The sequence below is a fragment of the Calonectris borealis genome, chromosome 1, assembly GCF_964195595.1.
Source record: "Calonectris borealis chromosome 1, bCalBor7.hap1.2, whole genome shotgun sequence".
NCBI lineage: Eukaryota > Metazoa > Chordata > Aves > Procellariiformes > Procellariidae > Calonectris > Calonectris borealis.
The window spans coordinates 117,428,381-117,451,634 of NC_134312.1; the positions used below are offsets into that span (position 1 = coordinate 117,428,381).

Here is a 23,254-nt window from a genome sequence, read left to right on the forward strand (position 1 = left end):
TCTCAAACAACTTTTCTCAGCTGACTGCTCTACAACGAGGAAGTTGAAATAAGCACGTGGCTAATGTAGTTTCTGGAGTATCTTTAATTTATAATGTGGTGTGAAGGAAGTTTGTTATGATATTCATACTTGAACCAAGTCTATCAAGTAGCATCATACCTCCTCTTAGAAGAATGACAGCAAAAGTCTAAGATTGTTGTAAGAGGAAACAAATGGTGTAAAGAAAATTCCAATTTTTGTGGGAAAATTTATCATCCTTTTGAGAATGCAACATTTTTTGTTACCTGTAGTCACCAAAGAAGATGCAGAGGAGAAGATATATGCAGTCTCCATCTTGGAAGAGCCCTCACTCCAGATGTGCAATATCTGGTACCCCTCTGCTTGTGAATACCAAAAATGATGTTTTTGTTTTTATTTCTCTTCCTTTCTTTTTAAAGAATCTTTCAAATCAGCTTAGGAAATGGCTACGGAAAGAGCACAGCACCCACTATTTAAATGGGGGTGACTTATTGATATTCCAGAACACTGCTTGTTTTAAGGATGATTAATGAAAAAAAAAAAGGCATGGTAGGATTTCTATAATTGTTGGGAAGAATGTGGTATGCTCGACCTTCTGTCCATTTGTCCAGGAGAAGAAAATGCCCATTTCATATATGAGCGCCCACTGCTTCACTTTTGCAGATGAGGTGATTGCTAAGCCATGTAAGAGAAAAGATGGTTAGAGGTCTTGCTGCTGCATTCAAGAATAGCTTGCTTATGAGTAAATTTTGTGGTTTTGTGACTGCTCCTTTGTATCCAAATATATTGAAAAGCCCCACAACCTCTGTGTTGGCATCCAGGATCTGAAGCCATGAATGATGTCTTGGTGTTGGGTAAGATCCTGCTTCATGCCCTCTGTAGGTCTTATTGTTTCCTCAAATAACAAAAGAGGGAAACGAGGTAACGCCAGAGATGCCATTCATACTTTTCTGACTGAAGAGGCTACTAGGCTTGCTTGGTTTAACGTTGGCTCTTTTGATGTTCATATCCCACAAAGGAGATCCACTGTTTCAATACCAACCAAATCTTCATCTAGAAGAGTAATATTACAATCATTTGTTCTAGTCAAGGACTCCAGAGAAGAAATCAACAAATTTTGTTTTAAAGTAGTTAATAGAATACATTTTTAGTTACCTCATGCCATAAGAGTTTTTAGTTCTGGGTTTTATTGCCTTCTTTGCGAAAGGATAGAAAGAGCTGGGGGTTTTTTTGTTGTTGGTTTTTTTGGGGTTTGGTGGTTTTTGTTGGGTTGGGTTTTTTTGGTACTGGAGTCATGCATACCTCAAATTGAGAGAGCAAGCCAGAGAATCATTGCAGATTTCATGCTGGTTGGTTTGTTTTTTTCCTCCCCACATTATATTCAAGAAATTCTCCTTCTTTGTGTAAGCTACCACATCCAGCATTAGAATCTTAGGCTGGAGTAGTCATGTTTCCAATACAGGGAGATGTTAATCTGCTCCAAGTTGGCCTACACTAGTTGGCCTAGTCTGCATATTGGTCATAAAGCCTTAATCAACACCATTCGTTTCCTCCTGTTGAGAGTTCATGAGAAGATGAGGGAGATAATTGCTTACGTGAACTATTGTGTTTTGGGATGTTCATATCCAAAGAAGTGTCCTGTTTCATCCCCACAGGGAGCACAGCTATGAAATTTGTTTACAGTGCCTCTGTGAGCTTAATCACTAAAATCTTGGGATTTTTTGACTAATCTTAAACGTCCTTTCTTTGAATTAGATATTATTAACCTGTCTGCTTTTAGAAATATATAGGTTACCTAAAACTGAGATGATAATTTTTTACTGAGAATATAGCTTTTCTTTCATTAATGAAATCTACCATGTTTTTCTTCCCCTTGTCCATTTCCTTTTCTCTCCAAAGTACATTTTGCCACATGAAAGTAGATTTTAAATAGAAGAAATTCAGGAGGCAGGACTCATAACTGCCGAGTCTGATTCTGCCTCAGCCTGCAAGCAGTTTGAAATACTTGCTGTAAATATTTGCGGACCTTATCACCTGAAATTTAATCTCTGAGAATTTAGTGCTGAGACAGAGTGAATGCTAGATTTTATCTTTTAATATTACTTCAATAAAACAGTGATTCCATTAACTTAGATGCCATCGTATCATCACATTCCTATACAGTAGGAGTACAGGAAGGTGCAGCAGTGTAATGTTCTTCAACTTCCATGGATGTTAAAATCGTGATGTTTTACTGGTTAGAAATTGCTGAGACAAACCTGAAACACAGTGTTAGAGTTCATTGGAGGTCTCAAGTGGAAGTTGAGATATGTATTGCTTTGAGTACAAATAATTTGAAGGATGAAAGTGAAATGTCTGCAAGAGGAGAGAGGAAGTGCTGCAAAAATGGAGAAAGCATTGTGGAAACATGGCATTGTAGAAGGGTAGTAAATCTCAAGTTAACTTAATATTCACCTCCAATTTTTAAGTGTTGTGTGAAGAATCTGGTCTGTGTAACATATTTTTACTTGGATTTCTCATTCTCAGAAGAATGAGGAGCATGCTTCCCTGTGCTATTGTTGCCATGAAAAATGTTTACTATCTGGTTGAACCGCACTTTTCCTAGACAAGTAAGGAAAGTTCTTCTCTTACGATAGTACAAAACCACATAGTACACAACTGATTATTTGAGGTACCTTTTCGACTAAAAGAACTTGAATTGCGTTTCAGCTGTATGTTCTTTGAGAGGCAAATGAACTCCCACTCCCTAAATATCTAGTGTAATGAATTTTCTGCACTTTATCCTCTGTTATGCTGATGTTGTCTTTTAATAGCCCATTTGTAAGTTTGATTGCACTTTGAATAGCCTAGTTGTAACTCAAGATTCGTGTGAGCTGGATGAGTGAATCAGTGCTCAGCAGTCGTGTTAATTTGGTAACACTTAGTTCTGGTAAGTTCATAAGTCCTAACTGGCTATTTAAGGATTCATGGAGCTTTCAACTATAGGTTTTGGATAAATGGCTTCTGTCTGTATGTTGTTTTCAGGGGCCCAGTATGATATGATATAATTACACTCAGAAATAAAAATAATGTAGTTTTTAGATAATGTGTCTTAGTTTTATTTCTCCACTTCTTTTGAACTAGGCAACCTGGATATCTGGGCTATTACTGTGGAGGAGAGAGCTAAACATGATCAACAGTTCCATAGTCTGAAACCAACATCTGGATTTATTACTGGTAATGAAATAGTTTTAACTTCTAATTTCATTTAATTAAATCTTAACTAATGAGCCTAAATATGTATAGAGTTGCCTGGGAGACATAAGAATTTAAAAAATTGAACAGATATTACTCATTTTATATCCTGTTTTTCATATGCCTTACCACATTTCTGATATTTTTCTGATATTTACCAGCTATACAACTGGTTTATGCCACTTGGTTTTTCTGTAAGTGGGATTAAAATAAAGCTCTATAAAGCAGTGCTACTGTGCAGAGCCAGCTGATACTTACAAGCTGTAGAGTTAGAATTCAGGATGTGGAATCACCCTGATGCCTGGTAGTATTTCTAGTGCTTTTAATGTGCTCAGTAAATTAACTCACTGTACCGACTCTGGCTGAGATGGAGTTAACTTTCTTCATAGCAGCCTGTATGGTGCTGTGTTTTGGAATTGTGACTAAAGCAGTGCTGATAACACATCAACGTTTTGGCTGTGGCTGAACAGTGTTTGCAAAGCCTCTCTCCCATACCACCATGCTCAGCAAAAACTGGACGAGGGGGCTGTTGTTCTCTAGGTTAGCCATTGCTCAGAGACTGAGCTTGAGGGTGGTGATGAGTGATTACCTTTGCATCACTTGAGGTTTTTTCCCTACTCTTTCACTTATTAAACTGTCTTTATTGTGACCAATGAGGTTTTTGAGTTTTCTCACTTTGCGCTCCCTATTCTCTTCCCCATCCTGCTGGGGGGAGAGAAGTGAGTGAGTGACTGGGTACTTAGTTTATGCCTGGGGTCAACCCACCATGCTAACATACTAGTAGATTAAGAAGTCTGTTTAAATAAAGATGTATCAATTTAACTGAAATCTGCTTCAGAAACTGGTTGTTTAAACTAGTGAAATCAGTGTGGATGACCTCTTTAAAAAATCTAAATGGCAAAATTTATTTAAGTTCTGGGAAGCAAAGCTGCAAGTAAAGGAATTGCACTGATCCTACTAAATTTTCATTGAACACCACTAATTTGCTTTTGTTTTAAAGGCAATAGGATGCCTACTTTTTTGTTAGTTTGTTTTGTATAATTAAATTTTCTTTAGTGCTATCTAAACTCTGATGCTCAATTGAAATGAAAGGTATAGAAGTGTTTTACCTTTCTTGCTGTCTGATCCATCAAGAGGATTTCCAGAGTGTGAAATCAGAATCGGATTCTTAGCAGTCTCATCACAGCCATACATGCCTCCAAGTATACAATTTGATTGTTTCTACTCCTGCTACATGACAGATATAGTACAAAATAGTGCTGTTTTTATTGACCTCCTTTGATATTTAGTGCTATTTCTAGTCTGTTTACAACTTTCCTTTACAGGCCACAAAATTTCCAAGTACCTAATCCTTTTGTAATTTTTTACTATCCTTACTTTTAATTGATAGTTGGAAAATGGCTTTGAAATATACCATTGCTTTCTTTAATGGTAGCTTATCATGTTCACATCAGGGTAAAGACCACTTTATTTAGTTTGTGCTAGCTGACTGGCGTTGTACTTTCAAAAAATCTAAGGTAAGAGTTTATATTGATACATACTTTCTCTGGAAGAAAAAATTTTCTTGTTCTCACAAGGCATATGATTCCTGCAAGAGAGCCATTAACACAGATTAGGGACTGTGAACCATGAGTTTCCCATTGCCCTAAATGTTTACGCCCAGTTGACTTCGTGTGGCGCTGACTGTTGCAGACTTAAACAGTATGTGCATGTTGGAAATATCTGGTAGGTTTGCAAGTGACAAAGTAAGTTTAAATCTCTATTATGTATGTGTGGCATTAAGTATTTATGGTTTTACTGTTACTTCTGTTGTAGATATTTTTGACTCATGATTTCCTCTTACAGGTATTTTTAGCATTTTCTGAAATGATGTCCTATTTATTTTATAGGTGATCAAGCTAGAAACTTTTTTTTTCAATCTGGGTTACCTCAACCGGTATTAGCACAGATATGGTGAGTATATGGGAGGGGATGGGAGAATTGCAGTTACGTCAGAGTGAAGTTTACTGGTACAGACTTGGACAGTAACTATATTTCACATTCTGGGCTTTAAAATCACCTATTTAGTTCAGTGTGCTTTCCAAGAGTCTGCGAGTCAAATACGCTTTGTAGTTTGTTTTAGTTGAGTTTTTAAGTTAAGTTTGAAAGTAGCCATCCTTCTGCAAATGGCATCTTTGAAGTTGGCAATTTGCAACGCTCATTTCAAATTACTAAATGCTTTCAACTTTATTAAAACTGTACTAATACAATCACTAAGCACAGTAATTAGTATTAAAAAATCTTCTAATGGGAGAGCCTATGCAAGACTTGCAAGATTTGTTACAAAAATGAAGATGGGCATAGACTATTTCCATTGTAGTTGGAGATACACTTGAAAGCTTGAAATTTTTACTATTGGTGGGTTTAGACAGATCTCCATTGCTGTATATTACGCATAACAAACATTTCTACAATTTTCTTCATGCAGGATTGCAGTTGTTTCTGCTCCAAATTATATGACCCTGCTAGACTTGGACATGCTAACTTGCGTAGATTATTCATAATTTACATTAATTATGTTACTACTAAAACTTTTTTTGGTGCTAGACAGAATGAAATAATATTATTTTTCATTCTAGATTGGAAAAAGCAGCAGAGGGATGGATAACTTTCAAAAAATATATTAACTTTTCCTCTGTTGTTAACTGTTGGAAAGAGAGAGTAGTTTATTGCAGTTATAAAAACTTTTTGTTGTAGTAAGGACTTCTGAAGGCAGAATGTTGCTCTCACTGGAGAAAGAAGAAAATTATTTTCTTGCAAGAAAAACAATTGCTTTGGAAATATGCATGCCTAAAAGAGGGGCTGGATTTACATGGCTTTTAAGTAAACAGCTTATTTTCTTTTCAAATTATCTTCATCTTACAAATATAAAATCTGATCTGGTTATCTTATTTGTTGAAGACTCAGTGAAAGTCTTAAATGTCCCTTTGGAACTTCTCTTGCTTCATAATTAAACAAAGAAAGAAGTTTTGTCTTAAACAAAGCATCCTTTCTCCAAAAATGTTCTGTAGGCATTAGCTTTAAATAGGTGTTAACAAAACTAAACAGTTGTAAATAGTCTGACTAAAAATCTCTTCCTCTCTGAATTATTCAGTTTTTCAGCCTCTTGAGAGGGGGAGAATCATTCCACTAGTTCTGTAGTTGTCATAGAGACAAGACCTGAACTTGCACATTTTTTTAAATAAAGCTGAACTACAACTTATTCATGCTGCCGTTATAAATCATAAAAAAGCATGTTGACATCCCTTTCTCACTCTCTTCTTTTTTCGATCATCTCTTCTTCTTTACTTCATTAAGAGAAGTAAATATTTAAGTAAAAATCTAGATCACTTGTGTTTATTCCCAGTTGGAATTAGAATAACCAAGTAGGAAAATAGTCACATAGTGGTAGTAAGACCCCTTAAAAAAAAAAGGAAGAAAAAAAGAAAGGAAAACCACCTTCTTTTCCCACAACTTGAATGATTTAACTCTTTTGATCTATCAGTGAATGTTTGTTCGTAACCTGCCACAGATTACTGCTGTCCCTCAGAAACAATAGAAGTTAGACTGTTTAGTGGCAGCCTCTAAAGGACGTCACAATATGCTCAAGACTGCATTGAAAAATGTGAATAATTGTTTATTCTAGCTCCCAGGGTTAAGATCTTGAAGTGGCATACTTGCTTTGTGGATTAATAGCAATATTCTAATGTTGTCTAAATCTCTATTAACATTGATATAGATCCGTGAGTACTTCAATAGAGGGGGGAGTTCTGGAGTAATAAGCCCAGAATCTCTGTGAGAGATACGAGCTGCATAAAACTTCTTTTCTATCAGTATTCTTTATTGCCTGAATAGATCGAAATTTTTTTTTTAGAAATAATTTTCTGATCCTAGAAATATGGAAGTGTATTTATGTTGTGTTTTGGAAGTGTTTTCCTATTCTTAATGAGTCTACTTATTCTGAATACAGTTGATATTAATCTGTCTGCAAGACAGGAGCCTAGCATTTGTTTCATAAAGGATTACTTACAGCTGTATGTAGACAAGCTTATGCTAATTCAAAGTTTCATCTGTTTTGTTGGCTATGGAAGTTCTTGTATAGAAAAACACAACTGGGAAAGGAACTGCAGGGGGGATTGGCCTAATGAGTGATTGGCCATACTGCTTTCAGAGCTCTCCGCAGAAAAAGCAAGCCCTCTATCTCTATGAGTTTCCAAACATATTATATCATGAGTGAGAGAATTTTGTTTGCATAAGTGAGCAGTATAAGGATTTTTGCTGTCTTATATTTTAATTTTAATTAAAATTGAATTGCCATTTTTGTATCATGAAAAAATAGTTTTCACTAGAACTTCAAGAAATGCTAGCTAGCTAGCTGAAGTATCAGTCTTCTGCCTCAAGAGCTGCTTTAAGAATCTTCTGCAGTTGGTGTAATTGTTTTCTAAGATGAGACTCTAAGGAGTATCTCTTATTTTAACTTCTGCTATTAATCAAGGCTTCCCCAGAATTCAAGTTCCTTAAAAATAGTACCTCCATGGTTTTTAGCATTGGGATTCCTGTGTCCTTTCTACTCATCATTCATTTAAGAAAAAAGAAGTCTCTGGGACCTCAGTGGAGCATTGGTGGAATTATTATGGTCTGTCATGACAACTTCTTTACTGTTCTACCCTTTACAAGCTTTGGAGTCTGCCAAGCTGGTAATCTATTAAGAAGCCTCTAAGTAGGCTTTGAATTGAGACTGCAACGACTCTGAAGATAACTGTTTTTAAGTAGGCAATAATCTGGCTTTCTTCTAAAGCCCTCATGAATGGTGGCCTCAAAAAGCGTCTTCTGTGTAGCCTGTCTCTCTGGAATTAAATGAGAACTGAAATAATCAATGCCATCTGGTTTTCATGCATTTAGAGTTATTTATTTTTTCAGGACAAACTAAAGCCATTGGTTGACTTACGTATTTCTGACATATGCTTACCTCACAACCTTCTTAAATTTGTGTCCAGTTGTGGGAGTGAAAGATTATGGGTGGCAATTCTGTGAGTTGTAACTATTATTATACTTGCATTGATTAAGCGACTGTGATGCCAAAGACCTAATTTCTGCCATTATGGCTGCAATATGAGATTGTATAATCTAATATGGCAATGCAAAGCTACATAAATTCAGATTTTTGAACTGCAAGGAGGCTTCCTTGTTTTAACACTCTGTGCTATTTTCATGGAGATAGATGTTTTGTAGGCTAATCATAAGCATATTTGATGGAAAAAACTGTTCATGCTCAGTTTCTGCGCCTCATAAATGCAGAAATAATCAAGTTGTCTTTGCATTCTGCAGAAAAGAGGAGAGAAAGGAGGAGGAAAAGATCTGTAGGGGAAGAATTTTGTCAGCACCTGAAACCTAGCATTGTGATGAAGCCCACTGTATTCTCTCCCTGTTATAAACACAGGCCTGTTCTACAAAATATAATAAATATTTAGTCAATGTTTAATCCGTTTAGTGCTCTGAACTGGTTCCGGCCAGACCTTAAATGAAACAAATTTACGGACATGACATTCTTCCAAATTTCATTAGAAGCAGAGCAATGAAGTTAGGTAGTGTTTACTGTCAGCCACTTACTGCATTTAAGGTGATGTTTATTCAAAAGTTGCACTGTAATCTAACAGCATGACACTAGGTTCAGTAATTAGAAATGGAAATTTGTCCTATTTTTGCACTGAAGATTTTGTCAGACAAAAGCTGATTTTTGTTAGCATGCTGTAAAAACGTGTATAAATTCTGTAGTGTGTACATAATTTTTCTCACTGAAATTTGTGCTGTTAATTTAAATAACAAAGCCATTGATGTAGAGTAAATGAGTTGAACAGAAGATCAGACGTTAAATTAAAACCTAGTGATGATTTTGTGAACAGGAGTTCAATTAAAGCAATGAGACTGGTGCTCATCAAAGTTTCTTATTACTGGACAACTAGTATTTTCTCATGTAAAATGCAAAGACTTATTGTGTTCTAGCAGTACGCTCTGTAAGTAGTGCCTGGAGAATCAAGGTCACCTACAGCGATATTTACTTGCACTGCATTTTCATGGCCATGCATATGACAGGTTGAGGGACTGCCTGTGCTTTAGTAATCAAAAGGCTTACATTTTATAAATCAAAGTATTTGCAGGTGTAGAAGCCACAGATAAGACTATTATAAATACAATTTGTGTAATTACTTTGCTTAAATGCGAAGATGTAAGGAACATTGTGACTATTTATTTGAGTTGTCAGTGCTATTTGGTCACTATGGAGCTGACTGACTTCTCCGTATGTTGAGGAAGGAGTCATCTTTGGGAGCACCACTGACTGCTTGGAGTGCAGTCAAAAATGTACTGGAATAGGTTTATCCAGATCAATTTCTCTAGCTTTGTTCCTATGCACATCCTCAGCTTGCTAGCTATATAAGCCTGGTTTCTACTGCCTGTTTCCACTGCACATCTGACAGAAGAATGGCTAAGCAAGTGTTGAACTAAACTTTCATTAAAAACCCTGCACATCTTCCCTCTTGAATATTTTTGAGTTTTCTTTAGTTGCCTTCAAAAAGGTGTGGTGTCTGCTTGTAAGCATCAATTAAATGAAGCTAATTATCTGCTCCTGGTTTCCATTGTTCTTAATACTCTGTAATTTTCTAATGAGGCTTTCTTACCCTCTGTATTCATTCACTGTATGTTGGTTTACTTTCTAGTGCAAAACCCACTAAAGGGGGCACTTTAGAAAATACATTTAGTCATTAAGTTTCTGATATTTTAACACTCCAAATACCGTTTGCCTCTTGAATGTTTCGGGTTTGTAAGACTTGCAGCACCTATTTCTCCCAAGTGAGACTTTCAGAAATCTAACGTCGCTGTTTATAGGTGGTGACTAATGGACGTTATATGAAGTGTTTTGGTTGTAAAAAGCAAAAGGTGTATGAAGAAGAAAATGAAAATGTACTGACTAATACTCTTCTTTGTAAGCCTGAGTGATGATTTTGGGCAACAAAAATTCTACAGCATGTTGTGGGACACTTCCGTGCTATTGTTGAAAAATAGACAGGGCGGATATTCTTAATTGTCATAGTTAAACTATGAATTCCTTCAAAATGAATTTGGGCTTTTTACAGGAATTTTAAGTTAATATAAACATTTCTGATGTAGAGAAAATTTTAGAGAGATGCAAACATGTCTTTTTGAGGTTTATACCCATTTCATTGTATAAGAGGAAAAGCAGTACATACTACATACATGCGTTCTGTTTGCAGGTTTGCATATAGTGGCTTGTGGCATGTACTCCTCACTGGACAGAAAGATATGATGGAAGCTAATAAATTCTTAGTGTTTTTATGTCCAGAGAAAGCCATTGCACTTCAGAATAAACAGAACATAGATAACCTCAATAACAAACTGTGAGAAGCCTACTTTGTGTTTTTAACTATTTTCTAGAAGTAACTATACCTCTCATTTTGAAATACACATTTTTCATTAACAGCTGTTGCAGTCTGTCCTTGCTGTTGCTTAACACTCATAGGAGAGAGGCTCCTCTGCCTTCACTAGGGTTCTCCCACTTGTGTCTACAAGTTGCGTGAAGATAAGAACATTACATCTTCCACTTAAACTTAGCCTGCCGATACATCCGGAGGTACCAGTGTGTTGCTTGCTCTTCATGGAAGAGTGATCAGAAGCTGAGACTCTAGAACAGTGTTGTTCTGCAAGGAAGAGGAGGTACCCATTCCAAATTGGTACTTCTCTCGATCTAGGTTTGCCGTGCTGGCCTTCCCTCTTCCTTCTGCTGGTTGGACTACCATATATCAAGTGTGACGGCTACATTAGGATCTTTTTAACTGATTATTTGTCAAATGAACCATATTGTAAGCGATCATGACTGAAACTTGAGTCCAAATCACATTATGCTATGTGGATTGCAGAATCAGTTTTGACTAAATTTAGGCTTCCAAAGACTTGCTGGGATTAGAGGAAGATTTAAAGTTACTGAAGAGCAGGCAGATTTTATGTGTAAATTAAACTTTGCTGTGATACGAAGCTTCAGGAAACAACACCTAGAAGTTCTCACAGCCAAAACTTGTTCTTCAATGAAATACGTGTAGTAATTCAACATCTTTCAGGGAGTGGCGCAATGCATACTTTTCTTTTTAACTATAAGCCTCAGAGTCTACAGTTTCCTCACTAGACTTTCTTTTTCTTCTCTAACTACTACTGCCAGATTTTCAGTAGTTGTATTTAGCCTCGTGACATCAAAACTGATGGATTAAGACAGATAGACCGCTGAAAATGCTGTCTTAAAGTACTGAGAAGGGTTGGAGTGTCTCCGTTTTTGGGGAAGTGCTACTGGTGATCTAAACCAGGGGAAACTCTTAAGGATATGGTTCACCTGTGGCAACCCCTGCTGGGATCTGCCTCTTTGATTTTTTTCCTAGGGTTTTTTTGGTGTGGAGGGAGGGTTTTCATCTTGTGAATGCTTTGCCACTGCATTTACTTGGCTGTCTACTTATTTCAGTATCAGTTATAAATAACTGTCAATTTATTGCAGTAATTTTTTGATAACTTTTCACATACTTGCATGAAAGCTTTCCTCGAGAGGGATTTGATGAGAAATAAAGCTCTATCTTAACTAGACTGCCTGGGTCCTTTGTGTTGTCATGTCCATGACATGTAAATGTACACATGAACTTAAAAATATATATTATTCCAATACTGAAATGCGTACTTAATTCTTCAAATGAATGCAGAGAAATAAGCATAATGTTTAAAACTAAGTTTAGAACTGATTACATTATTAATATGCATTTACTCTGGATTTTGGTTTGCAATTGCAGGAACTAACATTTTTCTTCCTGCTTCTCTCACCCCAACCTCCCAACCCTATTCCCTGCTGAGCATTGTTTTCTTAACCATCAAATGAAGAAACAAAAAGACGACTGTTTAAGTCAGACTACTTTACATGAAAGCCTATTCAAGGTCTAGGCTCAATGTTTTATCTTGAGTACTATTGTTCAACTGAAAACACATTTGTACACTTGCAGGTGTAATGGTGTTCAGTAAAGTGCACAGAGTTAAAGAACATTTTATTTTAAATGTAGCTAAAGTACAAATTTGCAGACTAAGTCATTTGATTCCCTGTAATGCTGTTTGTAGTACCATGTAGTTTCATTTGTGTGATTTTTGCAAAGTTTTTGTAGAACTACATTAATCCTTCTTCTCTAGATGCTTCACTGTAATTCCCCTAAGAGTTGAAAAGCGACTTTGAAAATATTTATTAATCACTCCAAGAAAGAAATCAAGACGCTCTCAGTTTAAACAGTGTCTTGTTTCATGACCATTTTTAGCCTGGCAAAATTATTTTGAGTGGAAATTAATTAGTCTTGAATATACATGCCTGTGTGTGCACATTCCTAGGTCAGTTCTTGAAGTTCATAATTTAAGAATCTAACTGTGAAAATCGTGTATTTTGTAGGGCTCTAGCTGACATGAACAATGATGGGAGGATGGATCAGTTGGAGTTTTCAATAGCTATGAAACTTATCAAATTAAAACTACAAGGTTATCAACTCCCATCTGCACTGCCTCCTGTCATGAAGCAGCCACCTATTGCTCTGCCTAGTGCACCAGGATTTGGTAAGCTCCTTATTTTCCTCCTTATTAGCTTGTATTATAGCAAGCTAAGTTGAATTTGATTGTTTTGCAGTTTCCAGAAGAAACTTTTAGGAAAAAGTACTTCTAAAAGTATGTGGACTCAAAAGCAAATGCTTTCTCATGCATGCACATGCTCAAAAAAAAATCTCAATGAGCTTTTAGCACCCAGCCATATTGAATAACAGAAGCTGAGGTCCTGTTTGCTTCAGCTCTTACACTGCTCCGCCTATGTTCCAAACACAAGTGTTTGTGGGGAAAAAAGATGGATCAGGTAGCAGGGCTAGTGCATTCCAAAGTGATGGAGTTTTTATTTAAGTATTGTTATTTATCTCTATTTTTCATGAAGGGATCTCCAGCTTTGGCAAGATTAGCTATGTTTTTCTTGACTTTTTACAAGTCGTGATAGTAATGCACCCCTCTGCTTTTATTTTATGAACAATGCTGCACTGGTATTAGCTAGAACAGCTGCTGAGTCAGTTCTCGTGGTTACTGCTGCCAAGGTCGCTATCATTTCCAGGAAAAGAGTAGGGAAAATGGGATAATGAGAGGAAAATAACAAAATGAAGCTGAACCTCATGTTTGACACCTTGATGGTTCCTGCTGTATTCTGTAGTGAGAGGTTCTTTACCTTTCTGTTATAGTCGTTGCTGTGACTCAAGTTGATTGGTACCTGAGAAACACTGCTGTCCTTAAGAAAAGGGAATAGTGCATTTGATGAACTGTGTGCAACTGTTGTTTGATCAGTTGTCGCTTACCCAAGTTTTACAAACAGTTTTATTTTTGACTGTTAGAAATCGGTGAAATTGAACAGAACAAATACTGGTTTAAGTGAGAAAAGGCATAATAAAGTCAAGCTCTCAAGAAAACCAGCAAAATCTGTGATTTTCTTTTTTCTCATTCAGTGTAGGCTTGATCTCAGCTGTTTGCACACAGCCTCATTCTTCCCATTGGCATGACTGGACCTCCTTAACCTCCCTGTTATCCACGCAACTGTGCTTACACCTAAAATACCTCATTACTGTGCTTTACCCTATTAGCTTTGCACTGTTTCATCTTGACAATAGGCTGCAAGCAGTTATCCTGAAGCTTGTTCTTTTCAGCTGTGGCTAAATGTAGGCTTTGGGTTCATTACTCACTGGAAGTTGACAGTGCTGCTCTTCATTTAGTTCAAGGCAAACAGTTCTTTTCTTCAGCAAATGCTAATAGACTTTTTTGGTCAGTGTTGCATCCAGTGTGATCTTATATGCATACATTATAAAGTGGTATGTTGTTCCCTCTGCATTGTTTTATGTTCCCCTGCCATGCTAATGGTGCAGCGGACTGTAAGAATTCTTTCAAGGAGTGTGTGGAAGTTTCCATTTCAATTTGCTCCTTAATTCTGCATTTGCTGCTGGGTTGCAGGCTGCAGTTAAATTGTTCTATCATACTAGGAATCTCTAAATTAGAAAAAATTTCTCCTTTTCTTGCCCGTAGGTATTGGGGGCATTGCCAGCATGCCATCCCTTACAACTGTTGCCCCAGTGCCAATGGCATCTATTCCAGTAGTAGGAATGTCTCCACCATTAGTATCTTCTGTTCCTGCAGCAGCAGTACCTCCCCTGGCTAATGGAGCTCCTGCTGTTATACAGCCTCTGCCTGCTTTTGCTCATCCTGGTATGCTACGTACTGAGACTCTGTTTACTGTCTTGCTATTAACAAACTATTTTGCCATTTTCTTTGGATCCAGAGAACAGTAGACATGGAATTAGCCATTCTAACTTACTTTAAAGAATGACTTTAGGTAAGGACTGTACTTTGGTTTAGCCCAATGTAATTGGTAAGCAAACTTGTATAAAAGTTAAAAGAAGAAACATGGACATACCATACTGTAATAGTCAGTCATGTTGAGCAAAATATTAACTCTGTTATAACAGCAGTGTGATAAATCTAGCTTGCCAATAAACTGTTGCCTAGAAATTGGTCCATTCCTATCTATTTATAACTATTGAAGTGCTGCTATTTGTTGGGATTACTTTAAAATACTGGAATACATGAATCACAATATAATTTGATATCAACAGTGTTTGCATAAAACTGCAAAAGTAAAAAGACATGAGAGAAATGCCTGTGTGTTTTCACCTATTTTGTTAGACACTGTTAATTTATCTTAATATTTTTAAAAGGGATACCATCAAAAGAACCATAATGCTTGTATTTGATGTTAAGAACTAAATGAATGTCATCGAAATTCTACAGTTTAAAATGCTAATATTAATAAATACATGTATTCTCTTATTTACAGCCACATTGCCAAAGAGTTCTTCCTTTAGTAGATCTGGTCCAGGATCGCAGCTAAATGCAAAACTGCAAAAGGCACAATCGTTTGATGTGGCTAGGTAAGTTGGTATGGAATGAGTGTATGTGTGTATCTGGTTCCCTAGACTTAGAAAAACTACTTCTCTTTTGCAAAGTTGTTTTCTAAAATAATATTTACTTGCAGAAATCAATTCCTGCTGAGATACTACTTCAGGATTTCTTAGGATGCTGTGGTTTTACAAGGAATGCTCCATGAGTAGTGAATCATTGAAATATAATAATTAACTATTACAGTATGTGTTGACAGTATTTTCAGACTCCTAAAAACTTAATTTTTTAGAAAAGCATTTGTAAACATAATCTGCATGGTTCTCTGAATCTGCTTGGGCCAGGGTTGGAGCTTCCTTAGCTCAATCGCAGTTACTTCAGTAACGCTGAAACGTCTGCCAGCACTGAAGGGGATGTTCCTTCACAAACTGCTGCTAATGCTGAGTGATGAACTGGCATGTGTCTTTAAGTTTTGTTTTGGAGAAAACCGATAGCAAGGTAATGGATTTGCAGAGTTTATGGAAAGGGAGGAAGAAGAGCTAAGTAAAGTTGAAGTGTATTTTTTTTTTCCTAGCTGAGAATTATTTTGAATTTTGAGAAGGGTAAAATTCAAAATTCTACTTGCGGTGCTTTTATCATTCTGCCGAATCACCAGTAGTGACCTCTTGTAATACACGGTGTTTGGCATACGTGAGTCAACTGTTTTGTCCTCCAGCATTTTTTCTTCCAAAACTACCATTTGAGAATCCATGAAGGAGAGTTTCATTACTTAATGTACAGTAACCTTACCTCACAGATGAAGGTACGTACATATGTAAGACAAAAGTAGACTTAATGTGTGGAAACTCAAAATCTAGCAAAACTGGTGGGGGAGGAATTCACATGGATAAAACTTAAATGGTCAGCTTTTTTTTTTAAAGTTTCAGTTCTTATTTTCATTATTTAAGATGCAGCTTGGTTTTGCTTTGCTCCCATGAAAGAGTATTATTAAAGCACAATGGTTTGGAAATAGAAAATAGAAATAGAGGTATTAGCTGGTTTGGGTCTTGTCATGTGAGAATAGGATATGAGGTCAATTAGTAGAATATTCATGTAATCCTTCTCAGCTCAACTTTGAAAGATCTTACCATGCTATCTGCTCAGCGGACCAGGGAAAAGGGATTTGGTGGTTTTGGTTCATTTTTTTTTTTTACTGGAATTTGGTATGCTGTTACAAATGCTTATTTAATCTGGCTGCTCCCTCCTCCTCTCCCCCCTTAACAAAAAAGGACAAAATTTGAATGTGCCTAAAGACAGAAAAACTCTGCTCATTGTTTTTCAGCATGAAGACTTGTCAGCCTTCAAGCATGGGAAATTATAGCTACAAATAACAGCACTCAACCTATTATGTGGATGAATTAGAACTGGGAATATTACATTTGTCAGTTGAGTTCCATTACAAGAAACTTTGATCGCTTTCAAGTGTAGCTTTTGCACACTTTTTTCTATGTTTTCAGCATATTTTACATTTGTTTTCCTTAATCAGCTTATGAATTATTTGGCTAAGACAACCAGTTAAAGACTGGGGTAAAATGAGAAATTACTTCTGCTGACTGTGGTAAGGCATTTCCTATTATGTTTAGGTAAAAGCTTTTAGCTCCTCTAAACTGTTTAGGTTGCTTAATTCCCTGCTAGTAAAGGAAAATGCAAAACTCTTAGGCCTGTCACTCAACTGTACCCAAAAACATCTTCTAAGACACTGAATTATGATAAGTGTTTTCAAACAAAAGTCAAAGCTGTTGTGTTTTCAGGAATAAAAGGGAATATTTGTGAAAAGAACCATTTCAGGTGTAAAACTTGATCTCTGTGCAGCACTTCATCCTGTTGTACCTGTTAGCTTCATGTGATTAAATTTAAAATTATATTTCCCCCCCCTCCTGATTCTTTTTCTAATTCTAGTGTGCCTCCTGTGGCAGAGTGGGCTGTACCTCAGTCATCAAGACTGAAGTACAGACAGCTGTTCAACAGCCATGATAAAACAATGAGTGGACACTTAACAGGTATTGAAGTAGTTTTTATTGTCTCCTTTTTTTGAACTGCCAATTATAATAGCATTTAGGATGCTATTCAGATAGTAAGAGACTCTCATCTCTCTCTGCTGTCACCATCAATATTTGTCCTGTTCAAATCTCCCAACTGCTTAATCATCTTGTTTAGGAGCAAGCATTTATTGTAGCTGGGATCATTTTATCACCTCCTTTCCTTTATTTTCTGCTAAGTAGGTTGGCACTGGGAAATGATTCTTGGAAAGGGTACAATGGTTATCTGAAAACATGTGCAGCCATTTACAGTGTTCAGTTCATTCACTGATAAGTGTGCCTATCCAGTTTCAGAAAGAAACTAGAATGGTACACTGGCTTAGTTTTACTAGTTCTGGGAGCATTTCTTTGCCTTTCATAACTTTTTTTTTTTTTAATCTGAGTGATTGTTGTGGAGAAGGGAAGGGTTATGTATTTTTTAATCTCTTCCTTGGGGATGGGGCCTAGGGATAGCAGTATGTATAGCCTGTTCATGCTGATAACATCTCTTCACTGTTACCTATTCAGAACTAAGCTCTGCTTGTGTAGTAGCTACTTGGTAATGCAAGAAAAGGAGAAAGTTGCTTATTTGTTTGTTGATCCTTGTTTCACTTTGTTAGGTCCACAAGCAAGAACTATTCTTATGCAGTCAAGTTTACCCCAGGCTCAGCTGGCTACAATATGGTAAAAATAAATCTATCAAATTCTACCAAACTGGAAACTGTATTTAAACCTCTATACTGTATACCGTGGGTTTTTTCTCCCTTTTCAATCTCCCTCCACTGATAAATCATTATATGTTGCTCTTTTTAATGTATAACTTTATAAAACAAAACCTGCACTGCTATGCTTACATTAATACTGCTTCACAAAAGTAAAAAAGAGCACCTTTTACACTATGCAGATCGGTGTTTCTTAAGTTGGGTTTCAATTACGGGGTTTTTAGGCAGACAAAATGTTCAGCTTCCTATGTCTTTCACATCCCCGGCCATACGTGATACAGCACCAGTGAAACTTACACATTTGCACAGGTAGTGCAAAATGAAGCTTAATCCAGAACCATACTTTCTTTGGGGCTTGTCTGCCTTTTATGTGAGTTTCTAAGGGCTTATTTCCAAGGGGCTGGAATTACATATGTTTAAAATAATGCATTTTAAAAGGATTTGTCTTGGCGTCTCTTTTTCCTTTCAGCTTCTTGTTTGCTGAAGTTTATTGTGTTCTTATTGTCACATGGATTAGCCTCTCTCCTCCCTCATACTTTGGAAGGTCATGCTTTCCTGTGTACTGTGTAATGTTTCTGCTTTATTACTTGGGTAGTACTTGGTTATTGTTGACTTATGGTTGTCTTTGGTGACTTCTCAGATGGCCTTCATGCTGCTTCTGTATATTTTTAATTTCCAGTTGCCCTCTACAAGTTATTTCTAATTGACTTCTACACTTCATAAGTCTTTGCTTGAAAACCATTGTCAGCTCACTAACCCATCTGACTTCTGTGTGACGATGTCAACAGTGTTGTCACTCTAACGTGGTGGTTCAGTGGCACTTGCTTTCTTTGCTAAACACTGATGTTTTTGTTATATCTTAAAAAGCACTCTCTCCTCCTCTGTTTTCTAACAAAGCTACTATAAGGAAAAAAAAAAATCAACCCAGTCAGCCAGCAGATGATTAGCCATAAAATACTCTGCTTGTTGCCAGCACTTAAGTAGGTTGTGTGGGCAGGGGCGTGATGTCAGTATACTCCAGAAGTTCTAAACATAACTCTCTTAATTTTTGACATTCAAAACTGCCAAGTCTATTGAGATAAGGAATGGATTTTACAGGTTTTTTTGTCCTAAGTATTGCCCTCTTTCCTGATACTTACTCTCTGCCAGTGGAACTGCTGTTGCTGTTCTCTGGGGCAAGATTTGTCAGTCTGTATTGGGGGTGGATTCACTGACTCATAGACACACCAAGTGAAGTACTGATGTGCAGGGTGTCAGCTATTCTGTAGCAGCTGTTTTGGTATTCTGTAACAAAGATGTGGACCCAGACTGTTAGGATAGCTGATCAATTATATCCTTGCATGCTAGATTTTCATTCTACTGGCTTGTCCTTGTATCCTTGCTGAGGAGTTCAATAACACAAGCATGGATCAAATGGGGCTATAATTGTCTTCCAAATTTAAATCCCATCAACAAAGTCCTTTACCTTGAGACATCAAAAGAATGTATCAGTTGCTTACCTTTGATTTTCACAGTATCATGGGAGATTTTCCTGCATGATTAGAGTGCAGCATACTAGAGAAACAAAGCTGATGTTTACACTGTTAAATTTTGTCCAATGCCACCTTAACATGAGTAAAAGCATTTTGTGCATCTGTTGGAGCACTGGTTTTAGGCCATCCAGAGACGTTACTTCATGATTTTTAATATGTGCATAATGCTAAAATGTTTTTGTGCTTGTCAGGACTAGAATGTTAATGGCTTTGATTTTAATGCAAATGTGTGCTCTGGAATGTGAGATAAGAGCCTCCAGGGAAGAAGGAGACCAAACCAAAAAGTTCTACCAAACATCTGAGCTGATTCTTTTCTAAATGATACTGTGTAGTGGATGTTCACAAGGTGTTCAAGAAAACTCCATTGATTAATGTTACTTATATAGCATATGGTACAGGCAGCACTCAAAGAGCAAGTGAAGTAGAAGCCATGCCTATAAGGATAGTTTCAAGGCAGACATGCATGAGGAATTTGGGAAATAGCGAAATATTTGGTTTTTGCTTTTTATTTGTTTTGAAGAAACAAAGTAGTGTGGAAAAAAAAAATGAAAAATGGAATTAATTTGGAACTGAATACGTTAAAACTATGCTTTTTAACAGTGATTTTTAATATTTAAGAATTTACTTACTTTGTACCTTTCCTTTAAAAAGGAATCTTTCCGATATTGATCAAGATGGAAAACTTACAGCCGAAGAGTTTATCCTGGCTATGCACTTAATTGATGTAGCTATGTCTGGTCAGCCGCTGCCACCTGTACTGCCTCCAGAGTATATTCCACCTTCATTTAGGTAACTGGTTATAATTCTGGAATCTCGCTTCTGAATTTTTCTTTCATTTGGGAAAGCTGTCCTGTGAGTGTAAAGTACAAGAGATTGAAAAGTAACCCCTCTACTTTTTGTACTGCATCTATGACACAGAGTGCCTTCTTGTTGGGAAATGCTTGTCTAGCTTTTTGATTTTATTACAAGTACTGGATGCTGGAAGTAGCAAGAATTCCTTGTAAGAACATAGTTTTGGTCAATGTTTTATGCTAGCATACCTTCCAAAACTTACTCAGTCTGGCCATATAAATTTAAAGTGTTATAGTTCAAGCTTATACTTCTGTAGAGCAAATGGGATGTGGTGGAATGCAAAACATGCTATGAATTTACACTGTAGCAAAGTCAGACATCTTGTGATAAGTTGTATCTGTGAATAGTAGTGGTGAGTCATTACTTCTGTTTCTCTGTTTCACTTTTTTGTGGAGGAATGGTTGGGAAGATGGTAACAGCAATGGAAAGAAATGTTTGCATATAATTATAGCTTCATGTTCTTTAAGTATCCTCCTGAAGATTACAATTTTTTTGTTTATTCTATGTGGGGTCTTGTTTTTAGCTTGACTATAGTGAGCTCTTCCTCTGTCTTTGCGACTTTTGCTATAGTTTAAGTCGGCATTTCCCCAACTTCAGGCTGGTCAGAGATCTTGGGGACAGGGTTGAACACATCTGAACTTTGAACTAGGTTTCTCAGGGGACTCTGGAGGATACTGTTATCTTAATGGCAACAGCTGAGTAAAATCCTCTGGAAAACACTGAAGGAACATTAAATTTCATTAAACATTACATCACTGCATTTAATTTATGATTTCATCGTTAAATCATAAATCAATTTGGCAGGCATAGGTTCTTTTAAGCAACTTGGAATTATCGTTTTATTGACAGAAGAGTACGCTCTGGTAGTGGCATATCTGCTGTAAGTTCAGTATCTGTAGACCAAAGGTTACCAGAAGAACCAGCATTAGAAGAAGAACAGCAGCAACTGGAAAAGAAATTACCAGGTGAGCAAGCAAAACTAGAGGATGTATTGTGTGCTGTTATCAGAGAGGTGTTGTCATCAGGTTATATGCTGTGGAGTTATAACAGCTTATTAAAAAATGTTTTCTTTCCAAATCAGTTTGTGACGTGTCAGAGGCATAACCAAGACATTGCTTGGTCCAGCTGATTCCTGACTGTTCCATGATCCTTTGTGTTAGTGACAGTGGAGTTATGAACAACATTCAGGCTGCTTATCTTATGGTCTCTCAACAGAGGCAGCACTTTGCAGCCCTATTATAGGACTGCAACGAAAACTTTTTACTACCTCCATCTTCTGACTTAGGTGGAGAGTAGTTTGGCTTATGTACTCTTTAAAAGATCACAATATACATACAGAGTCTGGTTTCATTGCAGTCTGTGTAACAATATGGATTTTTTATATAAGCTTTAGCAGGTCTGCTTTTGGGAAAATACAAAAAAAGGAAAAAGAAAAAAAGAAAGAAAGGGGGGAAAAAAAAGACAGAAAGTTGTCTAGATGCTAAGCGGCTAAATGTTAGGAAACGTCTTAACACTTCTGATCATCCCCTTACTCTTCTTTGTACTTTCTTTACTTTTGCTCTATTTTATTCTAAGAATGTCACACAGTGGAAGGTGTAGCAACATGGCAGATTTATGCAGTGCCATAATAATGTTTTTCTGGTTTGTTCTAAATTATTTTTCAATTTTTTTAATTGATTCCTAACACTGTATTGCCTCTGATCACAGCTTAGGTCTGAGTCGATGTTTTAGAAGACTTTCCACAGTAATGCCAACATCCTTCCACAAATCTATTAACCATTTTAGAGCTCATGACTGTGTGTGTTTAGTTAGGATTATTTTTATTTCCCATGTACACTACTCTGTTCATTAACATTTGAATTTCCTTTGCTTCTTCATTGCCAGATCGCTCAGTTTTGTGAGATTCTTCTAAAGCTCTTCACAGTCAGGTTTTTATTTTAATACCGTGACTATCTGGCATCATCTCCAGAAGCTGTCTTGTTATTTTTCAATCTCTTCCAGATCATTGTTGCACACGAACAGCACAATTGCTAGTAGAGATCTTTGAAGGAGGCTACTGAGAATCTTTCTGTCATTGTGAAAGTTGGTAATTTATTTCACCCCTTAATTCTAATCTTCTAACTGTTTGTTAGTTCCCAAGGACCTTCTCTCTCTTTCCATACCAGGTTAGTTCAGGGGATCTGCATGTAAGCAATTCACATACAGCTCTTGTCTTTGGTTTGTATTTTATAACTAACTGCTGCTGGCAGTCAGCTGGGTAATTCCTGGCTGTAGGAGGATGACGGGAGATAGCAGGGACTGCTGAAGCAGACCTCACTGAGGTCTCACAATGAAACGTTTGGTCACAGGTGAGGTATGACCTTGTGGTCTTGGTCTTGTGTCTCTGGAATCAGAGGATTTTGGTATGCAGTTTGTAGTGTCAGGAAGGTCAACCACTGCCTTGGCTTAGTTTCTTTATTAGACGTTGAAGTTGTGCAAGTATTCCTGTTGACCTGATCTTCTTTTTCAACTTGCTTATTGATACAGTTGGGTCTATTAGACTTGAGAGGCAGCTCCTGCATTGGTTCTTCCATGGTATCATGTTTAGTTATGTATGCTAACTAACTCTCTGTCTATTGTAGCCTCTGCTACGTTGACCAGCATGGGAGTAGACTGACTTGTCTGTAGCTTTCAGGATCCTTATACTGTCTTTTCTTAAAGACTGGTGTTGCACTTGTCATCTTCTAGTCTTGCAGCACTGACGTTGATTAAAGGATGGATTGCACAGCACAGCTAGTAGTTCATGAATTTTGTATTTGAACTATGGATTAGCATTGTC

General features: G+C 36.9%; 1 protein-coding gene across 8 annotated transcripts in view; it reads left to right on the forward strand.

Annotated features, from left to right (window-relative positions):
• ITSN1 (intersectin 1) overlaps positions 1–23,254 on the forward strand; it is a 145,064-nt gene that overhangs the window by 34,227 nt on the left and 87,583 nt on the right. For 5 of the 8 annotated variants that reach the window (XM_075171948.1, XM_075171919.1, XM_075171941.1 and 2 more), the window contains 9 exons: positions 3,142–3,234; positions 5,142–5,205; positions 12,752–12,912; positions 14,404–14,583; positions 15,212–15,305; positions 17,212–17,312; positions 17,951–18,014; positions 20,236–20,373; positions 21,286–21,401. In XM_075171948.1, coding sequence (XP_075028049.1) covers positions 3,142–3,234; positions 5,142–5,205; positions 12,752–12,912; positions 14,404–14,583; positions 15,212–15,305; positions 17,212–17,312; positions 17,951–18,014; positions 20,236–20,373; positions 21,286–21,401 — 1,011 coding nt within the window. Of the gene's footprint in view, positions 1–3,141; positions 3,235–5,141; positions 5,206–12,751; positions 12,913–14,403; positions 14,584–15,211; positions 15,306–17,211; positions 17,313–17,950; positions 18,015–20,235; positions 20,374–21,285; positions 21,402–23,254 lie in introns of those variants that run through there. The other 3 variants (XM_075171958.1, XM_075171968.1, XM_075171978.1) reach the window with 2 other exon arrangements.